This window comes from Lissotriton vulgaris, chromosome 2_1 (genome assembly GCF_964263255.1).
Source record: "Lissotriton vulgaris chromosome 2_1, aLisVul1.2, whole genome shotgun sequence".
Taxonomy (NCBI): Eukaryota; Metazoa; Chordata; class Amphibia; order Caudata; family Salamandridae; genus Lissotriton; species Lissotriton vulgaris.
The window spans coordinates 561,458,955-561,484,316 of NC_141687.1; the positions used below are offsets into that span (position 1 = coordinate 561,458,955).

The 25,362-nt window shown below is 44.5% G+C and overlaps 1 protein-coding gene across 1 annotated transcript in view; it reads right to left on the reverse strand.

Moving 5' to 3' along the window:
- The window catches only part of ERBB4 (erb-b2 receptor tyrosine kinase 4), a 2,375,242-nt gene that overhangs the window by 1,210,072 nt on the left and 1,139,808 nt on the right, over positions 1 to 25,362 (reverse strand). The window contains exon 3 of the mRNA XM_086955561.1: positions 6,392 to 6,578. Coding sequence (XP_086811687.1) covers positions 6,392 to 6,578 — 187 coding nt within the window. The remainder of the gene's footprint in view (positions 1 to 6,391; positions 6,579 to 25,362) is intronic.

The following is a 25,362-nucleotide window of genomic DNA, read 5'->3' on the forward strand; positions in this document are numbered from 1 at the left end:
GGGCTTGAAAAGGGGGCAAGATGGCGCCGATAATGTTGACATTTGCAGTCTAATCTTTAACACTGTAACCACTTCATTTGCTTATACTTTTCCACCGTCAATATTTCAACAGCTGTACACCTCCTTCGCACCTTTTCCCAATTGGCACATATTGGACGATCCAGATGTGTGTTCTGCAGAGGGGCCACGGTTTGGATGTGCACGTGATGTGACCTGAACACACTTACGACCCACTAACAATAACTGTAACCCACTAGGGCTGCCTTCAGCCTCAACTTCAGAGCTCTCAGTCATGCTCTGTCATATACACCCGTCCGCAACTTTAACTCACTCAAAAACTTAGAGGTGAATCGGTTCACAGTATGCACTACAAAAGAGTCATATAATGTAGGAATAAATACGGAAACACAACATCTGGGGAAAGCAAATTCTCTTAGGGAATGCATGATGAAGTAAAACGTGAAATGTAAAAATGGACTGCATGGCCGACATGGATTACCATAAGTATTTGTGCAGTTATCGCTCAGGAGGAGTAGATCAGTGTGTTTCCCTGTAAAGTTATGGACACACCTAAGGGGACTGGTAGTGACCCGTTTCAAAGTCCGTTTTTAATTACCCCCAGGTATGAGCCCCGGCAGGACTCGCTCCACTTAAAGCCTCATCCACTCTATCAAACGCCACTGACAGATCAAGAAGGTTGTTTATGGATGCAATTTTGAAGTGCAGACGGGTAGTGTAATGGCTGGCAAGAAAAATGGTAGTCACAGTTCGGTGAGCATAGGAAGTTGAGATTGAACCCAGTGCGATACAAGGTCCAGGCAACTATCTCAATGTGACATTTTGCTGCCCGGTGCCTCTACAACCACAGCAACAGTTTGCTAACTTTTCGTGAGCACACATACATATCCTGTCTACAGCCAAACGCGTCTCATACATGTTTAATATTGCTATAGACACCAAATCTACGCCTGTACTTCACTGTTCGAAAGGCACCATAGCTTTGTGAATAAAGGGCTTGTTGCTGTCACTGGCATCCTCAGCCTTTCATCCTTCTGAGGATGATAACTGGAATATCTAGCACAGACAGCTGTGACACCTATTGAATGCAACGCTAATAAAAGCCTAACTTTGATAGAAAATGCCACATAAACATTGTACCACGCGCACACAAACACCAGTGCCTGCATACAACACACAGAGCCAGGAAATATGAGACACATAGATAGACCTACAGAAGAAATGATTTGCACTTCAGCATTTGAGTGCCCTCCTTCCTCGAGTAGGTAAGGTTTGCTCAATGTATATAATGTAATCATGGTGTGAGGGCAAAGACAGCGCTGAAGGCCTTACATGGACTGCCGTGTTGCAACAAGCATGCAATTTGGCAGACCGGCAATGGCTTCCGGCTCTTATCTGTCAACAACATTTGAGTAACTATGTAAACAAGGCAGGGCGCCCATGCGGTAGCTGCACACTGTCCTCCCATGCCGCATAGTCTGAGAAACCCTAGAATTGGGATTCCTCCTGTCAGAGGGTGTCGGCACCCCCCGTCCAGTCACGTGGGCATGAGGCACTGTGGCGCACTTTTAAAAGCGGCGTCAGCACCCCACCCTGACCGTACGATTACACTGGGCAGCAAAGTTTATATTGTTTCACACTGATTGTGAGTAGAGCGCTTAGAGGCGCATTAATGGACACCGTGAGCTACTCTAGCAAAATGTTAACGCGAATTACAGAAAGATGAACATGGCGCTTTGGCAGCTCTTCACATACAAGACGCATATTCCAGTCAGCGCACAGCGCTGCGAGGCCATACCAATATATGTGCTTTACAAATACGAGCAAAAAGACAACATCGCATCACAAACCGATGCAGTAAGCAACTGAGAAGTTTCTTTCATTGACAAACCTATAAATTCATAAATTTCAGATGGTGGCAGAGTCAGGACGCTATTTTAGCACAATCGACTTTTAAAAATAGGCCTGAAAGAGGATGACTTATTTATCACGATTTTAGGTACCCGGGACAAAATCAGTTGTTGGACTTGGATTGCTTTCATTCATTAATATAGAGACATTCTCTATCTGCTGCTCGGTTAATAATAATTGCTTTTCATGAAGTTGCAGTGCTCTCGGAGATCGGAGCCGCCGCGCTCCCATTGGCTGAAGGAGCCGAGCCCCCTTGCTAACGCCGCGACGGGATTGGCCCGAACGCCGCGGCGTCATCATTGTTGCCGTGCTGTGGTTGGCCGAGGACTGAAGCGTCATCGCCGATCTGTCCCGGGAGCCGCACTGCCATAGGCTGACTCCCGGGTGTGGAGAGAGGCTCGCCCCGAACGCCGCAACAGGATTGGTGCCCGTCCTCGGGACCTCTGGGAGTGCTGCGCATCACCGCCGGACCCGGGGAAGAGTGACCCGACCTCGCCGTGGGAGTTTGCGAGGTGCCCCAGCCCCCGGCCTGCCTGTCTCTGCTCGGAGCGCCGAGCTAGCTCCCCGCCGCTCCCCAAGGAACCGAGAGCGGGCGGAGAGCTGCTGAGACTGGCCGGGGCTGAGACGAGTGCGCTCTGATCAGCGCGGTGCGCCTAAAGTAATCGGGGGTGCAAGGCTGTGCGAAGCGGCCCGAAGAGGAGTCCCCAGCATTCTGGTGAGGCGCATTTGCAGCGCTAGGGCCCCTGGCTTTGTGGGCTGATTCTGTTGGGCTAATTTACCGGCTGGCATTGCTTGATTTACCTCATTTGAAGAGCTTAATAGTAGAGATAATCGGTGGTACACGGGGGGGGGCGGGAGAGGAAAGGACGGCGGGAGGGGGGCTGGAGAGGACACAGGGGGCGGGAGAGGACACGAACGGCGGGAGGGAGGCGGGAAACGTGGGGACGGCGGGAGGAGGGACACAAGGCAGGACAGCAGCAAGCACGGCCCAGCCGGACCAGACTCGGGGGCGTTCCCGGCGTCGCGTGACGTCGGCAAAAGCCAAAGAATCTCGGGAACGCCCCCGTGTCTGGTCCGGCATTGATGGACAGGCCCCTCGTCCAATGGCTAGGCTCCATTTATGGAGCTAGCCAATGGGACGGGGGGGCGTGTTCCATAGTGCTTACTGTACTCAATAGATTTCTCTGGAGGAGGAGCCTAACGGCTCCTTTCTCCAGCGAAACCTAAAAAGGGAAAAATCATGGGGCAATTCTTACTGCTTTAGTTCCATGCGTGGGAACCAGACTCAGGTTTCAAGAACTATGAATAATATAGATGGCATTTGCAAGAGGAATTGTTAGAACACTGTTAAAAATTCATATTGGTAATTAAGATGATGCCTGGAAGAGGAATGTTTATAGCCAGATGCATTTTTCTAGACAGATCTTTGACTATCTATATTCTCGCCTTTTGATCAACTTTATTCAATCACATTTCCATGCCCTACCATGCAAATAATGCAACTCATGTGGCACGGCACTATTCTGTAAACTATTGACTAAGCAGTGCTGCTGGATTTTCTAGAAACCTCGAGGAATATTTCTAGCACAGTCCTACTGTGCTCCCCTCCTTACTAGAGAATCATTCAATTTTGTCCATGCAGGTCATCAAAGCCAATATGGAACTGATCAGAATCCAACAGGGCTTACAACTCTCACTTATTGCTTTCAAACTGTACATGGAAATGTTGGCCAACTTAATGGGAAACAAACATTTTTATCTTGATAAAATCTTCTTCCTTAATATTCACATCAAAACCTGTGTTATTGTCATGACAAAATGGAAGCTCATTCATATCATAGTCTGCCTCTTGATGACACTGTACGTCCAGTGATGGAGCTACTCTCATTCCTCACACACTGAACTGGTTAATATCTCCTCTTCTTCCAAAACTGCAAGCCTCAATTGTCATTTAATCTAAATTGGCAGGCTCCAACAAAAATATGGCTCCCAGTTTTATGGTATTTTTTTTTTACATTTCGATCCGCATTTATCCATATTTATGTTTCATTACATTTATCTGTATTTATTTTAGGTTTTGTGAAAAAATAAAGCCGAAACTAGTATTTTTCCACATTTATTTAACCAATAAATGTACACTCTTATTTGAATGTCTGACAGGTTTTAATGATATGAAGACCCACAGATGCTAAATCAATATACCTATATGAAAACATAGTTTTAGTATCAACCATATACACACCTACTGATGTTTAAGCCTCAATACTAAACTTTCTTAATTTTTGTAACTGCCTTTACCTGTCAATTTGCACATGTATTGGCCTGACAGTATTTAGAACCACTTAAAATATAACTTAAATTCCGTTTTCATCCACATTTAAAATTAAATAAAGGCAGTAAATTAAATGGTTTTCGGTCTGTATTTATTTGTAAATATAAGTAAAATGGAAAACAGGGAGCCTTAATCACAAATGACAGACTTTAACTAATGAAAGCTATAGCCAGAGTCACTGGAATTATGTGATTGTGCGGCCGCATAATTTTTCGGTTGATTACTGATTTGCCACATAATCCATTATTTGCTGCACAGTCTGCAGATTTTAACCCAAAAAAATCGTTTCTAGCTCAAACACTTCAAAAACTACAAAAACACACTGACACTTGTTGCAATGCAGTGGAAGGCATTTTGCAAATGCTGACTGGTCACTGTTCTGTTTCTCATTGCTATATTTGGGCTTTAAAACCTGGTAATAATGAGGGGCAACCAATGTCTAGACAGTGTCAACAAGTGTAAATAATGACAAAATAATAAAGTAATACTATCACACAATATACCACATTGTGCAGCATAATTTGGCTTAGCTTGCCACAGAATTAAGTCAACCCTGCCACATAATTTGGTCCTCCACTGCCTCAGAATGTTAGTAGACCGGGCAATATGCAAAGTCTCCATCTTTGAACACTTCCAAACTTACTTCAAGATTCAAATAATTTTTGGTTCAAAGTGTGTTCACACCAGTATTTCCTCCAAGAATCAAATAATTCTTGGTTCAAAATATATTATGTTATATTGATTTGTATAGTGCACTAATCACCCAAGAGGTTGTCAAGCCCCTTGGGCAGGTGTGGAAGTTTGCATTCCATAAGATGCTTATATGAAGAGCCAGAACTTCAGCTACTTGCAGAACTCAAGAAGTGAGCAGGAGGCTCTGATGTGTTGAGGGAGATTGTTCCATGTTTTGGGTGCCAAGTAGGAGAATGAGTGACCTCCAGTTTTTCTTTTACAGCAAAGGGGAATGTGTGCGAGTGAGAGTAGGTGTCTGGTGGGTTTGTGAAAGTGTTTTCTGGCTGTACAGATATTCTGGACCGGTGTTGTGCAGGGCTTTCTATTTGTGTGTCACTCAAACCAGTCATTTATTCTCCTGGCTACCTCCAGTCTTCAGTGTTGTGTACTCCACTTTAGTTGTTCCAGATGAACACTGGCCCCAGTGAGAGATCCCCCTAAACACAACCGAAAGACTAAGAGGGGCCAGAAAGGCATATTTCCCCAGTGCACTGGGTTCATGTTGAAGTGAAAAAATAGAATGCCATAATATAACAAAAAGGTGGAGAATGACAGGAGTTGTTATTGTGGACGTTGAGAAAATAATCAGTGCTGGCTAAATAATAATTTGATAATCACTCTGAACTCAATTAAGAGGAAGAAATGCTCGAAATAAGGGGTAAGGTGAGGAATTTCGAGACTGGATTACTGCAAGTGTGCATTTTATGGGGATGACCTTAGAAAGTGTTCAGATTCTTCTTGTGTGTCCGAGTGCCACTGCTCAGATATGAAGAAGAACAATGTAAAATGCATCCTTTACATAACCTCTTGAGGCTTAGAGAAAGGCAGAGATTCTTCTGTTTATATGTTGTACGTTGTCAAATGTTTTACTGAAGCAATAAAGAGTGGACCAAGAGGGTACAGAGGGTTAACACTCAGGCCCACATTGGTGCCTTCTCAACTAGAATGAGTTGTGTCTTGAAGGGATCTGCTCGGCTTACGTGGTTAATGGACCAGATCATCTCTATCCCGCTGTTTTTTGTGTGAAATAAGCATTATCACAAGGTACACAAAGTTCTAGGTTGGACCAGCACAGCAAAAAATAAATTGTTGTTTCCATTTACAAGAGGGCACATGTCAGAAACGAAGGGAAGCACATTTGGCAAGTAGCAATCCTATTCTCAAGCCTTCTTACTTGCCCTTGTGTAACTGATGACACATTCAAAGCCTGCAAGTGAGCCCTTTGCAGCGCACCAAGAAAAAGTACGAAAATATAATCATGAAATTTAAGCACCAAGATTGTTGTCATGCCACGTGTACAACCTAACCATGCACTTCCGGTCCAGGACATCCATGAAAGCGACCGGGGCTAGCTGATGCACTTGTGCCACAGATGAACATTCAGTGGTCTCTGCTTACCAGTCAGGTTCCGGAGGCCCAGCTCTTTCAGTCCGAAGTTGCCATCCTTCCTGTAGTTGAGGAATATCGCCAAGGCGTAGCGGTCCTCGTAGAGCTTTGTCCCGCGGACGATGCGCAGGTTCTCCAGGGGCAGGTAGTCGAACTGGTTGAGAGCCACAAGGACATAGCCAGTGACTTCTCTGATAGACTGCAAGAAAGAAGAGAAGTTTTGGCTTTAGAATCAATACTCTGGGGGGGGGGGGGGGGGTCAAGACTGCAAAAGTGTGCATTGTGCATTGTGGGCATAAGGAGAAAGTGAGGAGGCAAGATAGGCCAACCGCAGGGAAACAAGTGTGAGGAATGGTTACTCAAGCAAGCAAGAGTGCAAAATGCAAGGGTAGAGTGTGGGATTGATGTATCTGGGCCTGTGTACAGTATGCATGGAAGTGCAGGCATGTTGTGTGCATGTGTTCACTCAAGCGTGCAAAAACATCAGGAAGGGTGAGGAGAGTAACTATAGACTGCATGTGCATTGGGTGAGTAGTGACACAAACAAATGTGAAACACTTGGACGGACTTGCTTGTAAGGGAGCATGGAGGCTTGGAGCGAGAAGCTTCTAGGTGACTGCATAAAGTGACGTTTCCACCCATTTTTCCCCAAGATCGTGTGATAGTTCATATTGTGCAACAACGAACGTATAATTCAATTACTGCAAAACACCCTGTAAACCAATGTAAACCATTTACTTGCCTAAAAAGCTGATGCTAGCAACAGACTCCATACCTCTGACCACTTTCCCCAAGCAGAAAGCTATCTGCAACTAGAGCACCTAGTGCTCAGGAAGGTCAGAAGGCCTACAAATTAGTGCGTGAACAATAGGGGGGACACCAGCAGTGTCTAATTTGACCCAGTGGTTTCTGGTACTCAGCACTGACACCTAATTGTCAACACCGGCACTTATGACAGTCTTCCACATGGTGGCACTGTTTGTCTAAATTAGAGATGAACACATCAACAGTTGTTTATTAATGCAACATACATTAAAATTGACTTTTACTTGCCAACCAAGCCATTCTTATAGCTTTGGGGTCTTTCAATAGTCTGAATTGTTACACTTGCAGGGTATGATGTTTAGTAGTTGCGTTGGTTCTGTCACTGGCAGCGCTGGCAGGGGCAATGGGTGGTGCAAGCTGAAGTGGCCTCCTGACGACAGCCCTGGCGCTTAATCTCTCAGACAACTTAAACACTGGATGTCAGAGAACCAGGAGTCATATGCAGACAGTGGAGCACGTGATTGTCCATATATATTTTTTTTACGAAGTTTTAAACAGCGCGAACTTGAACCCGACGGCATCGGGTATTAGAGCACTTTACTTAGCACCAGTTGCGTTACATCAGGACACATTCATTTTTGTTAGGCACAGAGAGATTACGTTATTTGCCCAAAATCACAGGATGTTCAGCGTCATTCGAACCCAGTTCCCCAGGTTCGAGGTCGACCGCCCTAGCCGTTAGGCCAACTCCTCTCCCCATATATACAACAAAAATGTCCCTGTTGCAAAATGGAGGTGCAGCAAATCCCTCTTTGCAAAGGATTCTGGATTTTACATCATCACTTACAGGACTTTGCCATGTTGGGAGTATATAGCGTTAAGAGAAGGGGGTCCCAGTAAGGAAGGCGTTTTGATAGAGACAATTTGAATAAGGCAAATGAAAAAATAAATGCATCTATAATGTTTAATTCACATTATAGGAAAGGTAATCAAAAACAAATGCACAAATTACAGTTGTATTAGTGCCCCTGGGGGTAAGGGAGATGTGCAGTCGTGAGGGTAGTCTAGGAAGGGATAGTGATAATAAAAACACGTATTATTCAAACATTCATATGAGTTCAATGTCAGATAGACAGTAAAAAGATCATAAATCAACATAAAAGTTCAAAATGCACATGCCCCAATGTCCATACTATGCAAGAATTATGGGTAGGAGGAGGCTGTGTTTCAAGGTGAGGAAGTCGACGTTTCGACCCAAGTGACGCAGGAATCAGTAAAATCCTTGCATGTGGGTCTTCATCAGGACGAGAGAGGGGTAGTGGGGCAGACAACCTGAATTTAAATAGATATATTGAGTCAGTGTAACATTCTTAAAGCTGACCAAATCGCAGGTTGCATAAGGGTATACATATTATTTGTTAAACATACCTGAATATATCAGTGTTGGTGAGTAATAATCATTTAGAAAATCGATAGTGGACATTCAATCCTGGGAGAAAAATCAATATTATGCCCATTAGAACTATAGTTAGATTCTATGCGTGCTCATGTCAAGGGCTGGGGAAAAGAGAAATCTCGACTTACTTGAATAGTAAAGTCCGATATCCCAAAGGGGATAAGGCAAAAACGATCCGGGCGCTGGACAGGGAGGGACCACTCTACGTATCTGAATAAAGGGAACATTGTTCAGGTGGATTCGACCAAAGTAGAAATGCTCAAGATGGAATTATGAGATAACAATGGTCGGTAGGGCTTACCGATTTATGTAAAGTTTATCTTGTGTCCCCGGTATAGGAAAGGATAACGTCCGTGTGAATCGGGATCCGTATCCTGACAAGAGGGAAACAGGAGGAGGGCGTCATTATTAGAGAATAGTCGGGTTTAAAGTACATTAGTTAATGTTGGTATCGGGAGCTGACATGTGGGGGGGACGGGCTTACCGGTCTATTACGGCTCACTGAAGATCAAGCGTCTCTCTCGGCTGCCTCGAGGAGAACGCCGAACTTCCTGGTGTGGCGGTTGACATAGCAACAGGAGGTCACGAGGTAATGGTAAGCGTAAAAAGACTCAAAGAGTCACTTGTTGTCAAGGTAACCCGTATGGAAGGTGATATATACCGGAATAGTTAATCAGAGGTCCGTGTTACTTAAGTAATAAACATTAGATGGGACCACCATCAATTCTAAATGTTAGCCTATCAGAAATAAATAAAGTAGGGGTATGAGTAATAAAGAAATCGAGGGGGCATGACCATATTAGAATACATGCTTCGTGATCTGGGCATGTCTGGATAATTAATTTAGGCATACCTAATAGACCGAAGTAGGTTTAGACCAGAAATATGGTCGATAGGGCATACTCCAGAGGTGGAACATGCGTGAGTGAGATCTCACCCTCACATGAGAGAACAGCTATTTACCACATTGTGAAAGTGAATCTGAAGCAACGCATCACAATGTTACAACAACGCGCCATAGCAACATAACATAACAGCAGCATAACAACGCAAAACAACATGACAGCCACACAATACCAACACTACAAACTAAGAACACAATACAGCACCCCGACAGATCAAGACAACAGCCACTGAGATACAGCCCAGCTGCAGCGCAATAATAAAGAAGTCAATGCAACACAACAAATCAATAGGGCAACGCACTGACATGGTATGATAACACATTCAAAACAGCACAATACATCAATAAGATAACACCATAGAACGACATAAAGTGGAACACACCAAGAAAACTCAAAAATACAAGAGAAAACAACCCACCAGCACCCAGAGAGAAGCACAGCAACATAGCACAAGTAGAATACACAAAAAACATGTATACAACACATAAGCAACAGCCTTAATAAAGCAACAAAGTATAAGTCAAAATAGCAACCAAAGCTCACAACCACAACAAATGCTTTAAAATAACAAAATGCAGCATAAGAATCAAAATACATCAACCAAAAACACCAGCAGAACCGAAGCACAATTCAACATTGCCCAATAAACTCACAAAACTCAATGCATCTACACAAAAAGCCAACAAAACATAACACATCAACACATTACTAGACAAACACAGCATCACAATACAAACCCAACACTAACCCCCAGAATACAAAATACAAAGCACCAACACAAAACAACAAGACTATAATTGTGTTTTGTGCCACATTGTTATTGTCTGTTGCCGTTGTATGTGGTTGCTGAGTTGTTTTGTCATTAAGATGTTCATGTTTTGTGATGTGCCGTTTTATAACGATTTATTTATGTTGTGTTAGTGTTTTAATTTGATTTGTTCTTATTGTGTTGTGCTTTGTTGTGTGGTGGTTACTTTGCCTTGTTGTGCTCTGTGGTAGTCATCTATTGCCTTTCAGTGGCATTGTTGGGTTGCATTGCTCTAATGTATTGTATTTTTGTTATGCTGAATTTATTTTTCGTATTGTTGCTGTGGTGTGTTATTATGCTATCTGGCCTGATTTATAGACTTTATCAGATGATGCTACATTTCCAGCCAAAGGCAGTAGATTCAATTTAAGTTGCAGTGAAGGTCAGACACTTACCATAGCCAATGGTTGTAACATATCACTGCTGAGCAGTGCTGAACACAATAAGAACAAATCAACACCACAACGCTAAAACACCATAAATCAATAAAACACCATGTGCTGTAACACACCAAAACATAGGGACAGCTCAATGACGAAACAACTTAGCAACCACGCAAACAGCAACAACCTCAGTAACAACATACTACAAAACACAAGTAAACAATTATGTTGTTAATATGTTGTGCTATTTTACTAAGATGCAACCAGACTGTACCTAGTATAAAACTGTTTTTATGAGTGTTCATTGGAAGGAAACACTCCAAATTTCAGCTGGTAGCACCATCACCAGGAAGCTTCAGTTAACTCCTTCAAATAATAACCTATAGTAACTCCCAATCAGCATTTAGACTTTCTGATTAGCCGTTTTCACACATTTACATTTCTTTCCGGTAGCAGACAAGATGGTGAGAAGGCTTGTTTCTTCTTTAGCTCTGCCCGTCCCTCTGACCCCCCTTCTTAAGGCTCCTCAAGGTCGTCATTAACCATTCAGGAATAATTATTTTAGCAAAATGTATCGGGAATGTTTCTGTAAAATGAAAAAAGCTTGGTAACATCGTTCCCCTTAGACCCTTCTCACTTCGACCTCTGGCTCAAGCTCTACAGCGTTTTAGGGCACCAGTCAGCCTATGTAACAGACCATGTCTTAAACCCCGCTCTTCTTGTGCTCACTTTATGCGTTTCAGTTGGAGTTGCATTTCCAACCGGTAAATAACTGCACTGAAAACAGACACAGTCTACTCTCCCTTTAAATGTGCTGTATAAACTTGCGCGGATGTACATAATGCTGGGCAGGGCGCAGGCGCGGTTCAGGATGCAGAAAGTGTCCACTGAGAGTGTCTCAGATCTAAGGGATGGATGAGTCACAGGCAAGTGGAAAATCAAAGGCCGGAGGTATGAAAGCGATGCCGGGCAGGCGTGTCATCTCTGCGTTCCAAGAGGCCCCACCAGCCCGGCCGAGAACGGAGGCCGCAGCCCGCGCGCTGGCATAGGCTGAGACAGGAGGGGAGCGAGGGCCTGGCGGCTCACCGCGCTCCCTGCTCGGCTGCTCCGACAGGCAGCGCAGCATGGAGTCCGGCACCGCGCGCTCAAACACAACCGAGAGAGCATGCCTGGAATTAAACAGGCCCTTGTGCGTGATTTCTTTTGATATATTTTGGGAAAAAAGCGTTTTTCTTGGTCCATCATCTTCCAGTGAAGTTCAGCGGGTTGTGACAGCAGCTGTCTGTGTGCTGGAAGCAGACGCGCAGCGACCCCAGAGGACCGCCGCGTCAGAGGTGGCGCTGCGCAAGATTTGCTTAGCTGGATTCAATATTTTTGGAGTAGGCAAAGGGGACTACTGGCTCTGAAAAAAGTTGAGCGTTCTGCTCAGAAGCAAAATGTTCATCCACAAACTTGGAAACGGATGATTAATTAATTATCATATTTTCAAAAGGCTGCTATGGTATTGAAGCAGAAAGTCTAATACCCAACACAGCATTAGTTAACTATGAACATGCTGGACTAGATGAATCGCTCTAAATGAAACCAAAGCCAGCAGATACGTATAAAATGTCTATTTAATCGGCTGTCTATTTACTGTTGAAATCCTCAGGATTGCACCTGCCTACAGAAGACCGCGCATGTGTTATTATGCCACCCTTCTGACCATCCCAACACGCTTCACTATACTGACCACATGTGATCTTCATGCTATATCTCTGACAACATAACATTACCCCCAAAAATCTCATGAATGGACCGCATTTCAGGTCTGCAATCTACACGTTTCCTATACCGCAATCCTTACCAACAAATGACCCCTTCTGTTAGAAAGCCAATGCCTTAAGGCAAAGTGAGGTGGTAGCTTTAGGGCCCTGCCAGAGGGTTGTGATCTTAAATTTCATAAAAGTGCCAGAAAATCGCATTTTCAATTTATGAGCAATGCTCTGGTTAGAAAATTCGATCCCGGGCCAATCAATAGCAGTGCAACCACCAATGAGAGAGAAAAAGTCTGGACTGACCTAACACTGCCTAGGTAATGATGGCGGCTTCCAGCAAGATATCTTAAAAGCATAAATCCCAATTTTACAGAAAAATGTAATGCCCCAGGTGGAAATGGGCAACGGAAAGAAAATAAGAGACTCGAGCCTGCCGAAATAGGTCAGACACATGCTCGAATTTTGTGTGACGCAGTAAATCTGTTCTTAACACATTCACCCTCCTTCTCTGAATAGAGACAATGGAGTCTATTAGTATTCTCCATGATTTGGGAATCTCTGACTCACGCTGGAGACGATCTGACTTGGTAGACACCAGATCATACAGCTCTAACATGCATTCACAAACTTTCATTAAATGTAATTGTGGAAACTCACGGGTTTCTGTCGAATAGAACAAAAATGATACCTTTTTGTAGACTATGCTAGTAATGACACAATTGCATTTTCCCCAGTATGGTTTATGCGGTCTGTGCATAAAGGGCCCTCTTAAACTCGAGGCTCTTTCTAGGTTCTGGCCAGCCTGGTCAGGACCGAAACATGGATCCAATGCGAGGGGAGCATTTCAATTGGTATTTCCATCACATCCCTCACCCATAAATATCAATGAAATAATCAGAAATGGAAATTGCAGAGCTAGATGGAAGGGAAGTGGAAAATGGATCAAGGTGAGTAGTGGGATTCTGGGGAGATCATAGAGGAAAAGAGGCACTGAAGGGCAAGGACTGACAATCGCGGTATGTGGGGCGTGAGGTATGATTTTTTTTATTGTTGGTCATAGTGTTACTACAAGACTTAAGATTTAACATTCCAGCTTTCACTCAAGCTCCACCACTCACGCTTTGTGACAAAATAGATGTAATTTTCTAATTTACCAGCTCCCTATGCGGCCACGAATAAGAACGCAAGGCTTAATTTTTATTAAAAAATAAGTGCTAGGGCTCCCGTCAGGAGGGCACTACAGCTTGCACCACATATTGTCCCTGCCATGCTGCAAATGATAGTACCAGCTCAAATACTAACCATCACACTCCTACAAGTGTGACCGTTCGGACTACTTCAGCCCCCCAAAGCTATAAGAATGGCTTGGGCGGTAGGTAATAGTGATTTCTAATCAATAATACACTGTTGTGAGCATCTCTAAATTAGCCAGACACCGCTACCTTGTGGCAGATTGTCACAAGCGCCGGTGTTGGCAATTAAGTCTCAGTGCCTAGCACCGGAAACCACCGCCTGAAATTAAGCACCGCCTTTTTTTCCAACATTTTTTTCTTTTAAGTTCTTTTATGAATATATCAACATATCACGAATGAACATAATACAGTCAATGTTTTTGCACGCCATATTTTTCTTAGGAGTGATCTCTGAATTAGAATTCACATGTTTTAAAACAATCTTGCATAGACTGCAAAATAAATAGTACACATTGATGGGCAAAATAGGAGCATATTTCATGCTACTGGATATGGATCTTTTATATCACAAGTTTTTTGTGGCATTTAGACAAATGTTTATTGAGAAGAATGGGTGAAGTACTGATGAATAATGTTTGGCTAGCTGCAATAAGAAGCAGAGAAAATATTTAACTACATAGCTAAGAATGCAGAATTTTAGGGTGAAGACACTTTATTAAAAAAATGCATTCTCTCTGTAGAAGGGAGAGACTGTTGAAGCAGATCTCTGTGAAGTGCGGATAACAATGAGTACTGATTGGAATTAGAGTGTCCAACTTTCCCTTAATTTTCTGCCTTCAAAGTTGATTAAACAACAGACAACCATAAACCTCTGCTGAGTGGTTAGGGGCTGTCATGATCATGGTATTAAGAATGTAGAATTTTAATAAAAACATTCATCGATTGCTTAAAAACATAATTATGTCTGTGAAATGGAGAGATGTGAAACTGTTCTCTTAAGGGTGATGTGAACAATCGTCTCATTTACTTATCTTGGATAGAAAGTAGATTAAAAAGTTCAAAATAGTTAAGCTCTGCAAAATAGTGTGTGGCTGTCATTTCCATGAAATATCAAAACGATTTCGTAGGTCCCTATTTATTGAAAAGAGTTAATGAGATAGTACATGCAGATTAATTGTAGTAAAAAATATGGAATATAGAATATTTTTCTTAAAGCACATTCTGGCTCTATAAATCAGAGGTATTCTAGCCCAGCAGAACAATGAGTGCTGATTGTAAATAGAATGTTCAGCATTAAATAAGAGACAGTGACCATTCTCCGAAATAGCTGGAACTACTGCCAGCAAACAATGCAGAGCTAATCATGTACCTTGATTGCATTTAGAATGTCATGATAAGCCGCTAATTTAACAATGGGCTATGCCTAAATTCAGTAATATTTGAATTGTGTCCTTAGTAATTAAACAATGGGCACATTTAAAGTTCCAGAGGCTCTCATTAGGATGTTATTTCATTGAAATATGGAAATATTTCATGGGCCCCTGAGAAATATGAATTTGTGTCACTGCACTGCATTTTTGTCACTGACTCTGTATTATGTAAAATAAAAGCACCCAGACACGTGTAGTGTCTACAGAACGTATGGAGTTCATAAAAAACCTACTTTTGAGTGATGCAGGGTCACCTAATAGATCCCTTATTACTGTTCTTTCTTGTTGAAGGCATGTGGGAAATGGTAGGTGGCAGGTGCGAGTTAGTACTGAAACACTTTGAGAGATACAGAATTCTGAGATAAATGCCTGATCACAACAATTTTTTTTCTTCTTCTTTTTCTTTTAGTCCTCATATACGACTGAGGCCCAAGATCTAAGCTGGGAGCGAACTGGGATGAAGTGGTGTTGATGGTATCTTTGTCTCTTTTTGTAGCCTCCTTCAAACCATGCATGAGGAAGGTTTTCATTTGGTGTTACCAGCAACCTCAATTGTTGAAGTATGTCTTAATCCTCAAACTGTTTTATGATCCTGTACCATTGCAATATGACCACTTAGCAAGGCCAATCCTGCACATCGGAATATATCATTTGGTGTTTGCAACATTTTTATCCTTTTAGCAGAGCCGCTTGTGCAGTCCAGCCTACAAATATGTCTAGTATAGGACACACACTCAGATATAGATGGTGCATTGTGAGGGACCTATTTCGAGCAAATTTCCCTTTGTGCAATTATTATCAAAATAAAAAGGAGTTGAGCCCGAACTTTCCCCAATTTGTGATAGTTCCCACCACCAGAATTACCAGTTCAAGGCTTACCTCTATCTTGCCTCCAAACAGTCTAGACAAAAATGTACCAACGTCTTGCCAGAAGAGTTGGATTACTGGACACTGCCATAGTAAGTGGACGTCATCTGCATCATGTAGCGCACACGTAGGGGACAATCTCTTCTTGCTTCCACCCATCTTTGACAGCTTCTTAGGGGACCAGTACACTCTGTATAAAGTAAACAGATGGTTCCTCCTCAGGGGTGCAGATTTTACCGTAACCCAAAGTGCAGCCTTAGATACTTCCCATAGAATTGGGATGTCTGGCGCTGGCAGGTCCATCTTCCAGATCTCCTCTGGCAAAGTGGGGGGACCATCCTCCACTTCCACCAACATCCAGTACCATTTGGACACTTCCTTCACATATCTCTGGTCCCTTGGTATCTCTTCCTCTCAATCTATTTTGAGCCAGATCTGCGGTTGCTTATGAGACCAGCTTGCTAACTGGTGGTATTTAAACCTTGATAAGGTAAAGTTAGTGATGGCTGCTAAAGAGCCCCATGATACCAGGGAGCCTTGATCGAAAGCGGACCCCATCTTGTCAGGCCTGCTGTTGATAAAGGCATGGCTAGAGCATCTAAATAGCATTGAGGGGTCCCTGGTGAGTGCCATATCGGGGCATTACAACTATAGTACGGGATTCTAAGAATCCATTTAATTTGAACCCATAGTGTACAGGCTGCTAATAAAACCTTGGATGTCATCTTCTAATAAAATTTAGGTTGGCAAAATTTAAAGAGGAAAAATTGCCTTCTTCCAGAAGGTTTTTTTTTCAAAACCCTGAGGTGAGGAGGAATTCTTTGCTTGTTGTCCATTAAAAGGTGTCTAACGTTAATCAGAAAGAAGGCCCAAAAGTATAGCAGGAAATCTGGGACTGCTGTCCGTCCATCTATTTTCTTTTTATGCAATTTTTTCCAACCTATTTGTACAGCTTTGTTCTTCCAAACGAAACTACTCATGTCAACTTGTAGCTTCCTAAACCACTCGGTTTTAAAATGTAGTGGGAGAGCATTGAATATAAAGGTGCATTTGGGGAGGATCATTATCTTAACTATGCTCATTCTCACCAAAATCGATAGAGGTAAATACATCCATGACTTCAATAATTTCAGAGACTCCAAACAAATTCTGTTGAAGTTAATAAATGCCATCTTGTCCAGGTGTTTCACTATTCTTACCCCGAGGTATCTAATCTCCAACTTTTCTAGTGTGGAGTCAACTGGACCATTCCAATTCATGGACTCCGTTTTATCCTCACTTACTAAATAGCCAGAAACCCTCCTAAAAGCCTCTGTTAGTGTTATTATGAGTAGTAGTGATGCTTTCTGATTGCGTTTATAGATTAAGAGGTCATCAGCATATAGCGCTTCATTTTTTGTCCAGTCCAGATATTTCAAAGGGAGAATTTACTGTTCTGACCTGATTCTTCGTACCGAGGGGTTCTATATATAAGTTAAAGAGGAAGGTGCGACAATGGGCATCCATGTCTAGTACACCATCCTATGGTAATTTTAGATGAAAGAGAACCATTTATCACCATCCTTGCTGTTGGTGCATTATATATCGATCCTATAGTTATGAGGAAGTTGTTGCCTAACCCATTTTGTTCAATAACTTCATACAAATAGGGCTAGCTGACTCTGTCAAATGCTTTGGCAGCGTTGAACATTATAGCGGTTAATGGAGACCAAGTTCTGATAGCAATATCAATTACACTAACTAAATTGTGCGTTAAGTCAGGAAGTTGCCTATGTTTCATAAAACCCTTTTGATTCTCATGTTTAATGTTTGTTAACATACTATCTGTTGGAAGTGGGGGCTTTATCGCTTACCGCTGTCCCCGACCTCTTGCTTAAACGGTAGGCTAAGTAAGGACAAGGTCTGAGATAGCCCTGCTCACCCCCTTAGTAGCTTGGCACAAGCAGCCAGACTTATCTCCAAGGCATGAGTGTACAGTATGTGCAACCACGCTCACAGTAACCCAATGAAGTCACCACAAATAGACTCCACACAAGTTTTTATGTATGTATGTATGTATGTATAAACCATTTTATAGCGCGCTCCGTTACTTGAGAGTATCCTGGCGCGGGTACGGGAGAGGCAGACAGCAAAACAAAGAGAAGGCATCTTAGATTACACTCTTGAACAAATGTGTTTTCAGGTGTTTTTTGAATGCAGCCACTGTTGGAATAGAACGCAGATGGAGAGGGAGAGCGTTCCAGGCCCGAGCCACGATCACGGAGATCGATTGGCCACCGAGTCTAGCTCGTTTGAAACGGGGAAGGGACAATTTGAACAGAGTGGAAGATCTGAGGGTGCGTGCGGGGGCATAGCTGGTAAATCTCTTTCTCAGATACAGGGGGCCTTGATCGTGAGTTGCACGAAACGCAAGCACCAGAGATTTAAACAAAATGCGCTGTGCAACAGGAAGCCAGTGGAGCGTGCGCATCTCAGCGCGGACGCTCTTCCATCTAGGGATGTTAAATAATAGACGGACAGCCGCATTCTGGATAATTTGGAGGCGTTTCACCAGATAGGCCGGAATGCCACTGAACAGTGCATTCGCGTAATCGAGCCTTGCCAGTATGAGCGCCCGAGCAACCGTCTCCTTAGCATCCCTAGGGAGCAAGGGGAAAAATTTGCGGAGCATTCTCAGAGTGGCAAAGCAGGTGCCTGTAAGCTTTTTAATATGGTCCTCGAATCTGAGGTCCTCTGTGAACCAGATGCCAAGGTTTTTGGCAGGTCTCCCCATCTCTTTCGGGCTGGGAATGTTAGGAGGCCATAGTGTGTTCTTGAACGAGGGGGGGAAGGAACCATAAAAAAGCACTTCAGATTTGTCCTCCTTGCATTTCAGCTGGGCCTGCGTTAGCCAGCGAAATACAGAGGACAAACACAGATGGACTGCCAACGCATCCAGATTGTCGTCTGGCCAGGTGAACAGCAGTTGGGTATCATCTGCATACCCTATGATCTTAGCCCCAAACTGTTCCGCTAGATAAACCAGGGGGGTAATGTAAACATTGAACAGTAAGGGGCTTAGAGTGGACCCCTGCGGGACCCCTGTAAGCAGTGGTTTAGGCTCAGAGGCGTGGGGAGGCATCCAGACCTGCTGGGTCCTGTCAGATAGAAAAGAGGACAGCCAGTCTAGAACAACCCCCCCAATACCAATGGCAGACAGCCGGCCGAGGAGGAGCTCATAAGGGACGGTATCGAACGCGGCAGAGAGGTCCAATAAAATTAGGACCGCTCTGCCACCTCCGTCTAGGCAGTCCCGAATTGCCTCGGTCATCTCCACCAGCGCCGTCTCGGTGCTGTATGCAGCCCTGAAGCCCAATTGAGCAGGGTGGAGGGCATTGGAGGTTTCAACAAAGCTCTCCAGATGTTTTATAACATGAGTATAAGCTTTATATAATAATTTATACAATATGACCACACAAAACAAAATCAACATACAAGAATGGGTAGTGTTCTTTCTGGTGGGTTGGTAGGTTCTAATCACAACCACCGCTTCTAACCAAAAGGTAAGTTCACTTGTAACCGTTTCGAAAAGGTTAGGCCAGTCATATTGGTAGAATCACACATGTTGCAAAATAAAACAAATACGGCAATGCGTAACGATATTCTCTTGTACTGTGCAACAGAGAAACAACGCCATACTTCGCGCAACAGTCATGTACTTTGCAATAAAAGGAATAATGCAATGCGTATCACTACCAGCATGCCCTGTACGAGGAAGAAACAAAGCAATGCGTTACGTTACAATCATGTACTGTGCAATGAAGAAATAATGCACAAGGCCACAATATAATCAGATACCGTGCAATGAAGAAATAATGCATTATACCACGTTACAATCAGGTAATCTGCAAGGGAAAATAACGCAGTGCGTAACGCACCAAGCATGTAGTACATCAGGAATAAATGAGGTCAGGCGTCATACGACAGTTCGATAGTTTGTTAGCAGCAATAATGCAAAGTGTAATACAGCAGTTTAGGTGCTCCTTTAACAGTGCAACCAATATGGATCAATGATGACACAAAAGTACTGCTTCCCACTCCGGCCCCAGTACTGAGTCAGCACGGGCCGGGATCCGAGCCGAAGCAACAGGCTGGCGGAGCTGACAGAAGTGAGAGGCCAAGAGAGTGTCCCTCCGGGCCCGCACCCCAACCCAGGTGGTGATCCACGTTACTTGGGAGGACACAACCCCACTCTCCTTTCTGACATCAGCGACTTGGGCCATGATCCAGAACTCTGTCACGGGGTGCGGCGAGCTCAGGCCGGCGGCTCAGGTCCTCCGGGGCTGCCAGTCTGGGCCGCTGTGGTTCTACTCCGAGGGTCCAATGACTTGGCCCTCCGTTCGACGGTCTCAGTGAACACCAAGACCCGCCCTCAGCACTGTGGAGACTTTACTCCAAATTCGATGCACACCCTACCCAGACACTCCTCACCAGTGCCTCAGGTTGCACCATGACACGCACACTGTGCGTTCGAGACTAGCCTCTTCTCTGGTGCTCACAATGACCCGGCACTCTTCACCAACAACCTGCAAGCACCTCAACACACAGGTGCTCTTCACCAACACCCTGGCTGCACCAAGACACGCATGCTGCAAGTCAGAGACTCACTTCTTCTTTTGGTGCACATGATGTCCAGGCACTCTTCACCAACACCCTGGCTGCACAACGACACACACACTGCACGTCTGAGTCTCACCTCTTCTCCCAGTGCACATGATGACCAAGCGCTCCTCACCAATGCCCTGGCTGCACGACGACATGCACACTGCGCGTCTGAGACTCACTTCTTTTTTTGGTGCACACAACGACCAGACAATCCTCACCAACGCCCTGTCCTGCACCACGACATGCACTCTGCATGTCTGAGACTCACTTCTTTAGGTTCACACAACGACCAGGCACTCCTCACCCAAGCCCTTGCCTCCATCACGACACGCACCCAGCGTGTCCGAGTCTCACTTTGTCTCCCCGTGCACACAACGACCAGGCACTTCTCACAAGCGCCTCGTCCTGCACTACGACACGCATCCAGCGCATCTGAGACTCTGCTTACTCCCGGGTGCCTACGATCACAAGGCACAACTTCTGAGGGGTTCAAGCTGCAAAAGCACGCGCACACTGCATTGCTTGGGACTTCTCCAGAAACATTTATGATCCTGTATTTCCAAACAGGGAGCCAGTTTACCTCGGGCCCTTGGGGTTACAAGACACAGCACAAAGCACAGACTTCTTCAAGCAGGGGGACCCAGCCCCTCCAAGCACAGGCCCAACAGCCTCTCCCTTTGTTAGAACAGCAAACTGCAGACCAGCTCCAGATCATAAAGGAAGGATTGGTCTTTCCACAGAGGTTTTTTCAGTTGTTCCTTCTTTAGCAGAGGTTCCTCTTGACCACAGAATGGGTCCAAGCCTTTTCAGTCTCAATCCATGTCTGTTTCATTCCCATGTTCATGGGTTTCAGCTCTCATAGTTATACCCATTAATGTCTTTGACATTTGTTTGTGCTCAGGGGTCCCTGACCCCTCCCTAAATCAGTTCTGGGTTTCTCCCTCCCAGTGTCACCTCTCTCCCTCGATACTGGGGGTCTAGATCCTTAAACACTCAGCAGGAGATGGGTCAACTGGTTTATAGTACCAGTCCAGGCCTTTTCACCTCCCGGGCTTCTCCTCCCCCTACTCTCCAGATGCAGGTCAGCCTGGCGCCATCTCAACCCCTCCATGGGTCAAGACCTCTCCCAGCTCCTCTCACTTTTCAGATCCAGACAGACAATCCACATTGAAGCAGAGACACACGTTGATGCCTAGAGCACAAAACTCAGCCACTTTCTAAAACAGTGACAAAACCACCTTCACAGAAAGATGTGTTATGACACTGTGAGTTCATACATACTAAACTTCACTTTTCCATTTTAAACTGACAGGAAACTAGGCTAACAAAACACAACATCCAACCTCCCCTATTCTGTCCTAAGTCCAGGATGGCCTTTCAGTAGTGAAAAATGAATTGGAGTGTTTTTCACTGTCGGGACTTAGCACACACTTTAGAATATGTCTTGCCTTTTTCCTACCCTGCACCCTGCCCAGGGATTACCCGGGACCTACCACAGGGGTGCCCAATATGTATGTAAAAGGGAAAGTCAGGCCTGACAAGTGGTTGCACTTGTCAGGGCAACACGCTAACTTTGCAAACAGCGCACAGGCCCTACACTGCAGGTCTGTGTTCTCTTCTCCACGTGCCTTTGCAATACTATCCCTGGCACATACAGAGCACATCACTAGGGACTTTACTAGTAAGGCAAACATACTAATCATGGCCAACCAATCCCCATTACATTTTACATAGGGAACACTTGTACACTGATCAGCAGTGGCAAAGTACCCAAAGTGTCTAAATTGGCAACTCTATGTCAGGAAAACGGTCTAGGGGGAAAGTAAAAAAGTTTAGGGAACTTTAGTTAAAAAGGCCGAGTCCTACACTATCTAACCTTTTGGCAAGTATTTGCGTGAATATTTTGTAGTCACTATTCAGCAAGGAAATTGGCCTGTTAGACTCACATTTCTTTGGGTCCTTAGTGGGTTTTAAAATTAATGTTATAACTGCCTCTTTCCATGAAGTTGGGGGAGGTGCATGGTTAATATAGCTACTATTTAGTAAATTGGTTCGGTACGGGTCTGCCACTTTCCCTTTTTTTAAATAGGCAATTGATTCCCCCATCTCTGAAGCAGTTATTTCTAGATTGAGGAATGATTGTTGATTAGAATCCAACCTAGGGAGAGAGTCCTGTTACAACCATTTTGTATCCTCAGTATATAAGTCTTGAAAAAAAATCCCTGAATGCCATACTAATACTATGATCTTCCAGACAGCGTTCTTGAGTAGGACCAATCTGCACCTCCTTAATCTAATTTTGGAGCAAGTGTTGCCTTTTCTTCCAGGCTCGTAGTTTCCCACACCCATCCCCATATTCATAATGGGCCAATTTACTGGCATCCCACCTCTCTCTTACCCTTTTTTCTAAAAACTCAACTAAGTGTACCCTGGCCTCGTTCAACTTCCCCTGGAACTCCCATACAATGTGAGGTGCAGCTAAAGTTTCATTGATCACAAAGAACTCTACTGTGTCATTTTTTAGCGCATCTACCACTTCTTGATTTCCGAAAAGATTTCTGTCTAGAGATTTCGGTCTAGAACTCATCTCTACAGAAACTACTCATTTTACTCCCGCAAATGAATTTTGTTGCGTGAACTGCATCACCAAATGCGATGCAGTGCACGCAACGAAATTTGTTTTATGTATTTATATGTTTACTTACCTGTAAAACTCCGTAATCCATACATTACTACCCCCCACCCTGCCCCTGCCCCTCCCCACATCACCGCCCTGCAGGTCATCCCACTACCGACCGAGGCTGAGCTAAACCCCTAGATTCCCGACTGTCTTTACCAAAGCTGTAGGGGTGAGGGAGGCGGGGGGGCATGTCTAGGGGCCACCATTTGCGCCACACATCGATAGGGGGGAAACCAAAGAAAATGATCTCCGGTTTCTCTGAGTTACACTTGAGTTGATTCAATTGAAGCCAGGAGAACACCTCTGATAGGCAGGTGTTAATCACATCCGCTCTAAAATCAGCGTCCTTGTCACAAGTGAAGAGCAACTGTGTATCATCCACATATGATACTATTTTTGCTCCATGGGCCTCGGCCAAATGCGCAAGGGGGTCATATAAAGGTTAAAAAGTGTCAGGCTCAAGATCGAGCCCTGCGGGACCCCCACCTTCATGTGGGGAATGGAAGCAGCAAAGGGCAGGAACCTAACCGTTTGCTGAAGGTCCTTCAAAAAGGAGGAAAACCACTTGAGTACTGTGACCCCAAAACCGCACTGCTGGAGTCTCTGCAGAAGCCGGTCATGGGCACGGTATCAAAGGCTGCAGATAAATTCAGTTATATAAGCATAACCTTGCCTCCCTTGTCTAAAGTCCCCTTAAATACCTCAGAGACTTCCAGAAAAGCTGTTTCAGTGCTAAAGTTTGCCCTAAAGCCGGACTGGCTCTGGTGAAGCACTTCATTGGCTTCAACATATGTGGTGGTGACGAGATTCACATATTTATCCCAGCGTTTTAGAAAAGAAGGGGAGCAAGGATATTGGCCTGTAATTTGAGGATCAAATAAAGGCTTTTTTAATAGGGGGAGAATTTTTGCCTTATTCCATCTGTCAGGGACCTGCCCATTCTGCAGTGAAGCATTAAGAATCAGATTCACCTCAGGATTGATTGTCTCCGCAATAGACGCCAATACTTTGGCTGGACATGGGTCAGAAGGGGAGCCTGATTTAAGGGCGCTCATAATTTTCAAGAATGTATACATGGGGATAGGGGGAACTGAGGGAGAGACAGCCCCTTTACACGAGTGGAAAGGGACAGAAACTTCAAACATTCACCCCGAACTGGGGGCTGCTCAGGGAAAGTATCTTGTATATTTTTCATGTTTTCATGGAAGTAAGAGGCCAAGTGGCTAGTCCATACTTCAGTGGAGGTGAATGGCCTGACAGCTGCACTCGGAGATGAGAACTCTCTTACTATTTAAAAAATGTCTTTACTTTTACATTTGAAGAAGGTATGCTATCTTAGGGCTCTATTTCCTTTATTAAGTACGCCCTTAAGGAAGGTGTAACTCTAGTTTTGTCCCCTAGAATTTTAGTATTTCTCAACGCCTTCCCCTGTCTCTCATTTTTACCTGACAGTTGTGTGATGGTCTTAGTTTGCACAAACAGGGGTGGAGAGACAATTGTTATATTAGAATCTCTATCTTTATTGGGCTCCCCACTCCCTAACTAGCAAGCGCCCAAACTCAGCATTTCCTAAAGAGCACCTGTTCTTTACGACTCAACAGCGCTTACAGCAGGGGTGTTACTGGAAGATCAATGATTATCTCCTTCTTCCCCCTATCGTCAATCACCTTACCTCACGTGTCTGAGTTCCCAACAGATTGAATGCCTTGCTTTTTCTTGGGGGCACCTCTATTGCCTTTTTTAGGGGTCAGAAATGTGTGGGATGTTTCTACCCCTTCAGTACACTTATACGTGATAGAGTCGGCCCTTCTAGGCCATCTAGCAGAATGTGTATTTTCACTGTCGACTGGGGACTTTTATCCTAAAGTCTCCCCTGTCCCTTCTTTTCCTCCAGGCTGCTTCCTCTGCAGCCAGCGCCGACCTTGCCTCCTACAGCAGCCGGGACCCGGAAACCAACACGTGCCACCACCCAGCGACCCATCCGCAGCTGCCTGGCCACACGGAGTAGAGGAGAACCCACACAGGGTGGAGCGACTGGAAACACCGGAGCAGAGTCTCCAGAAGCATACTCGTCGCTCAAGGCGCCAAAGGTGGG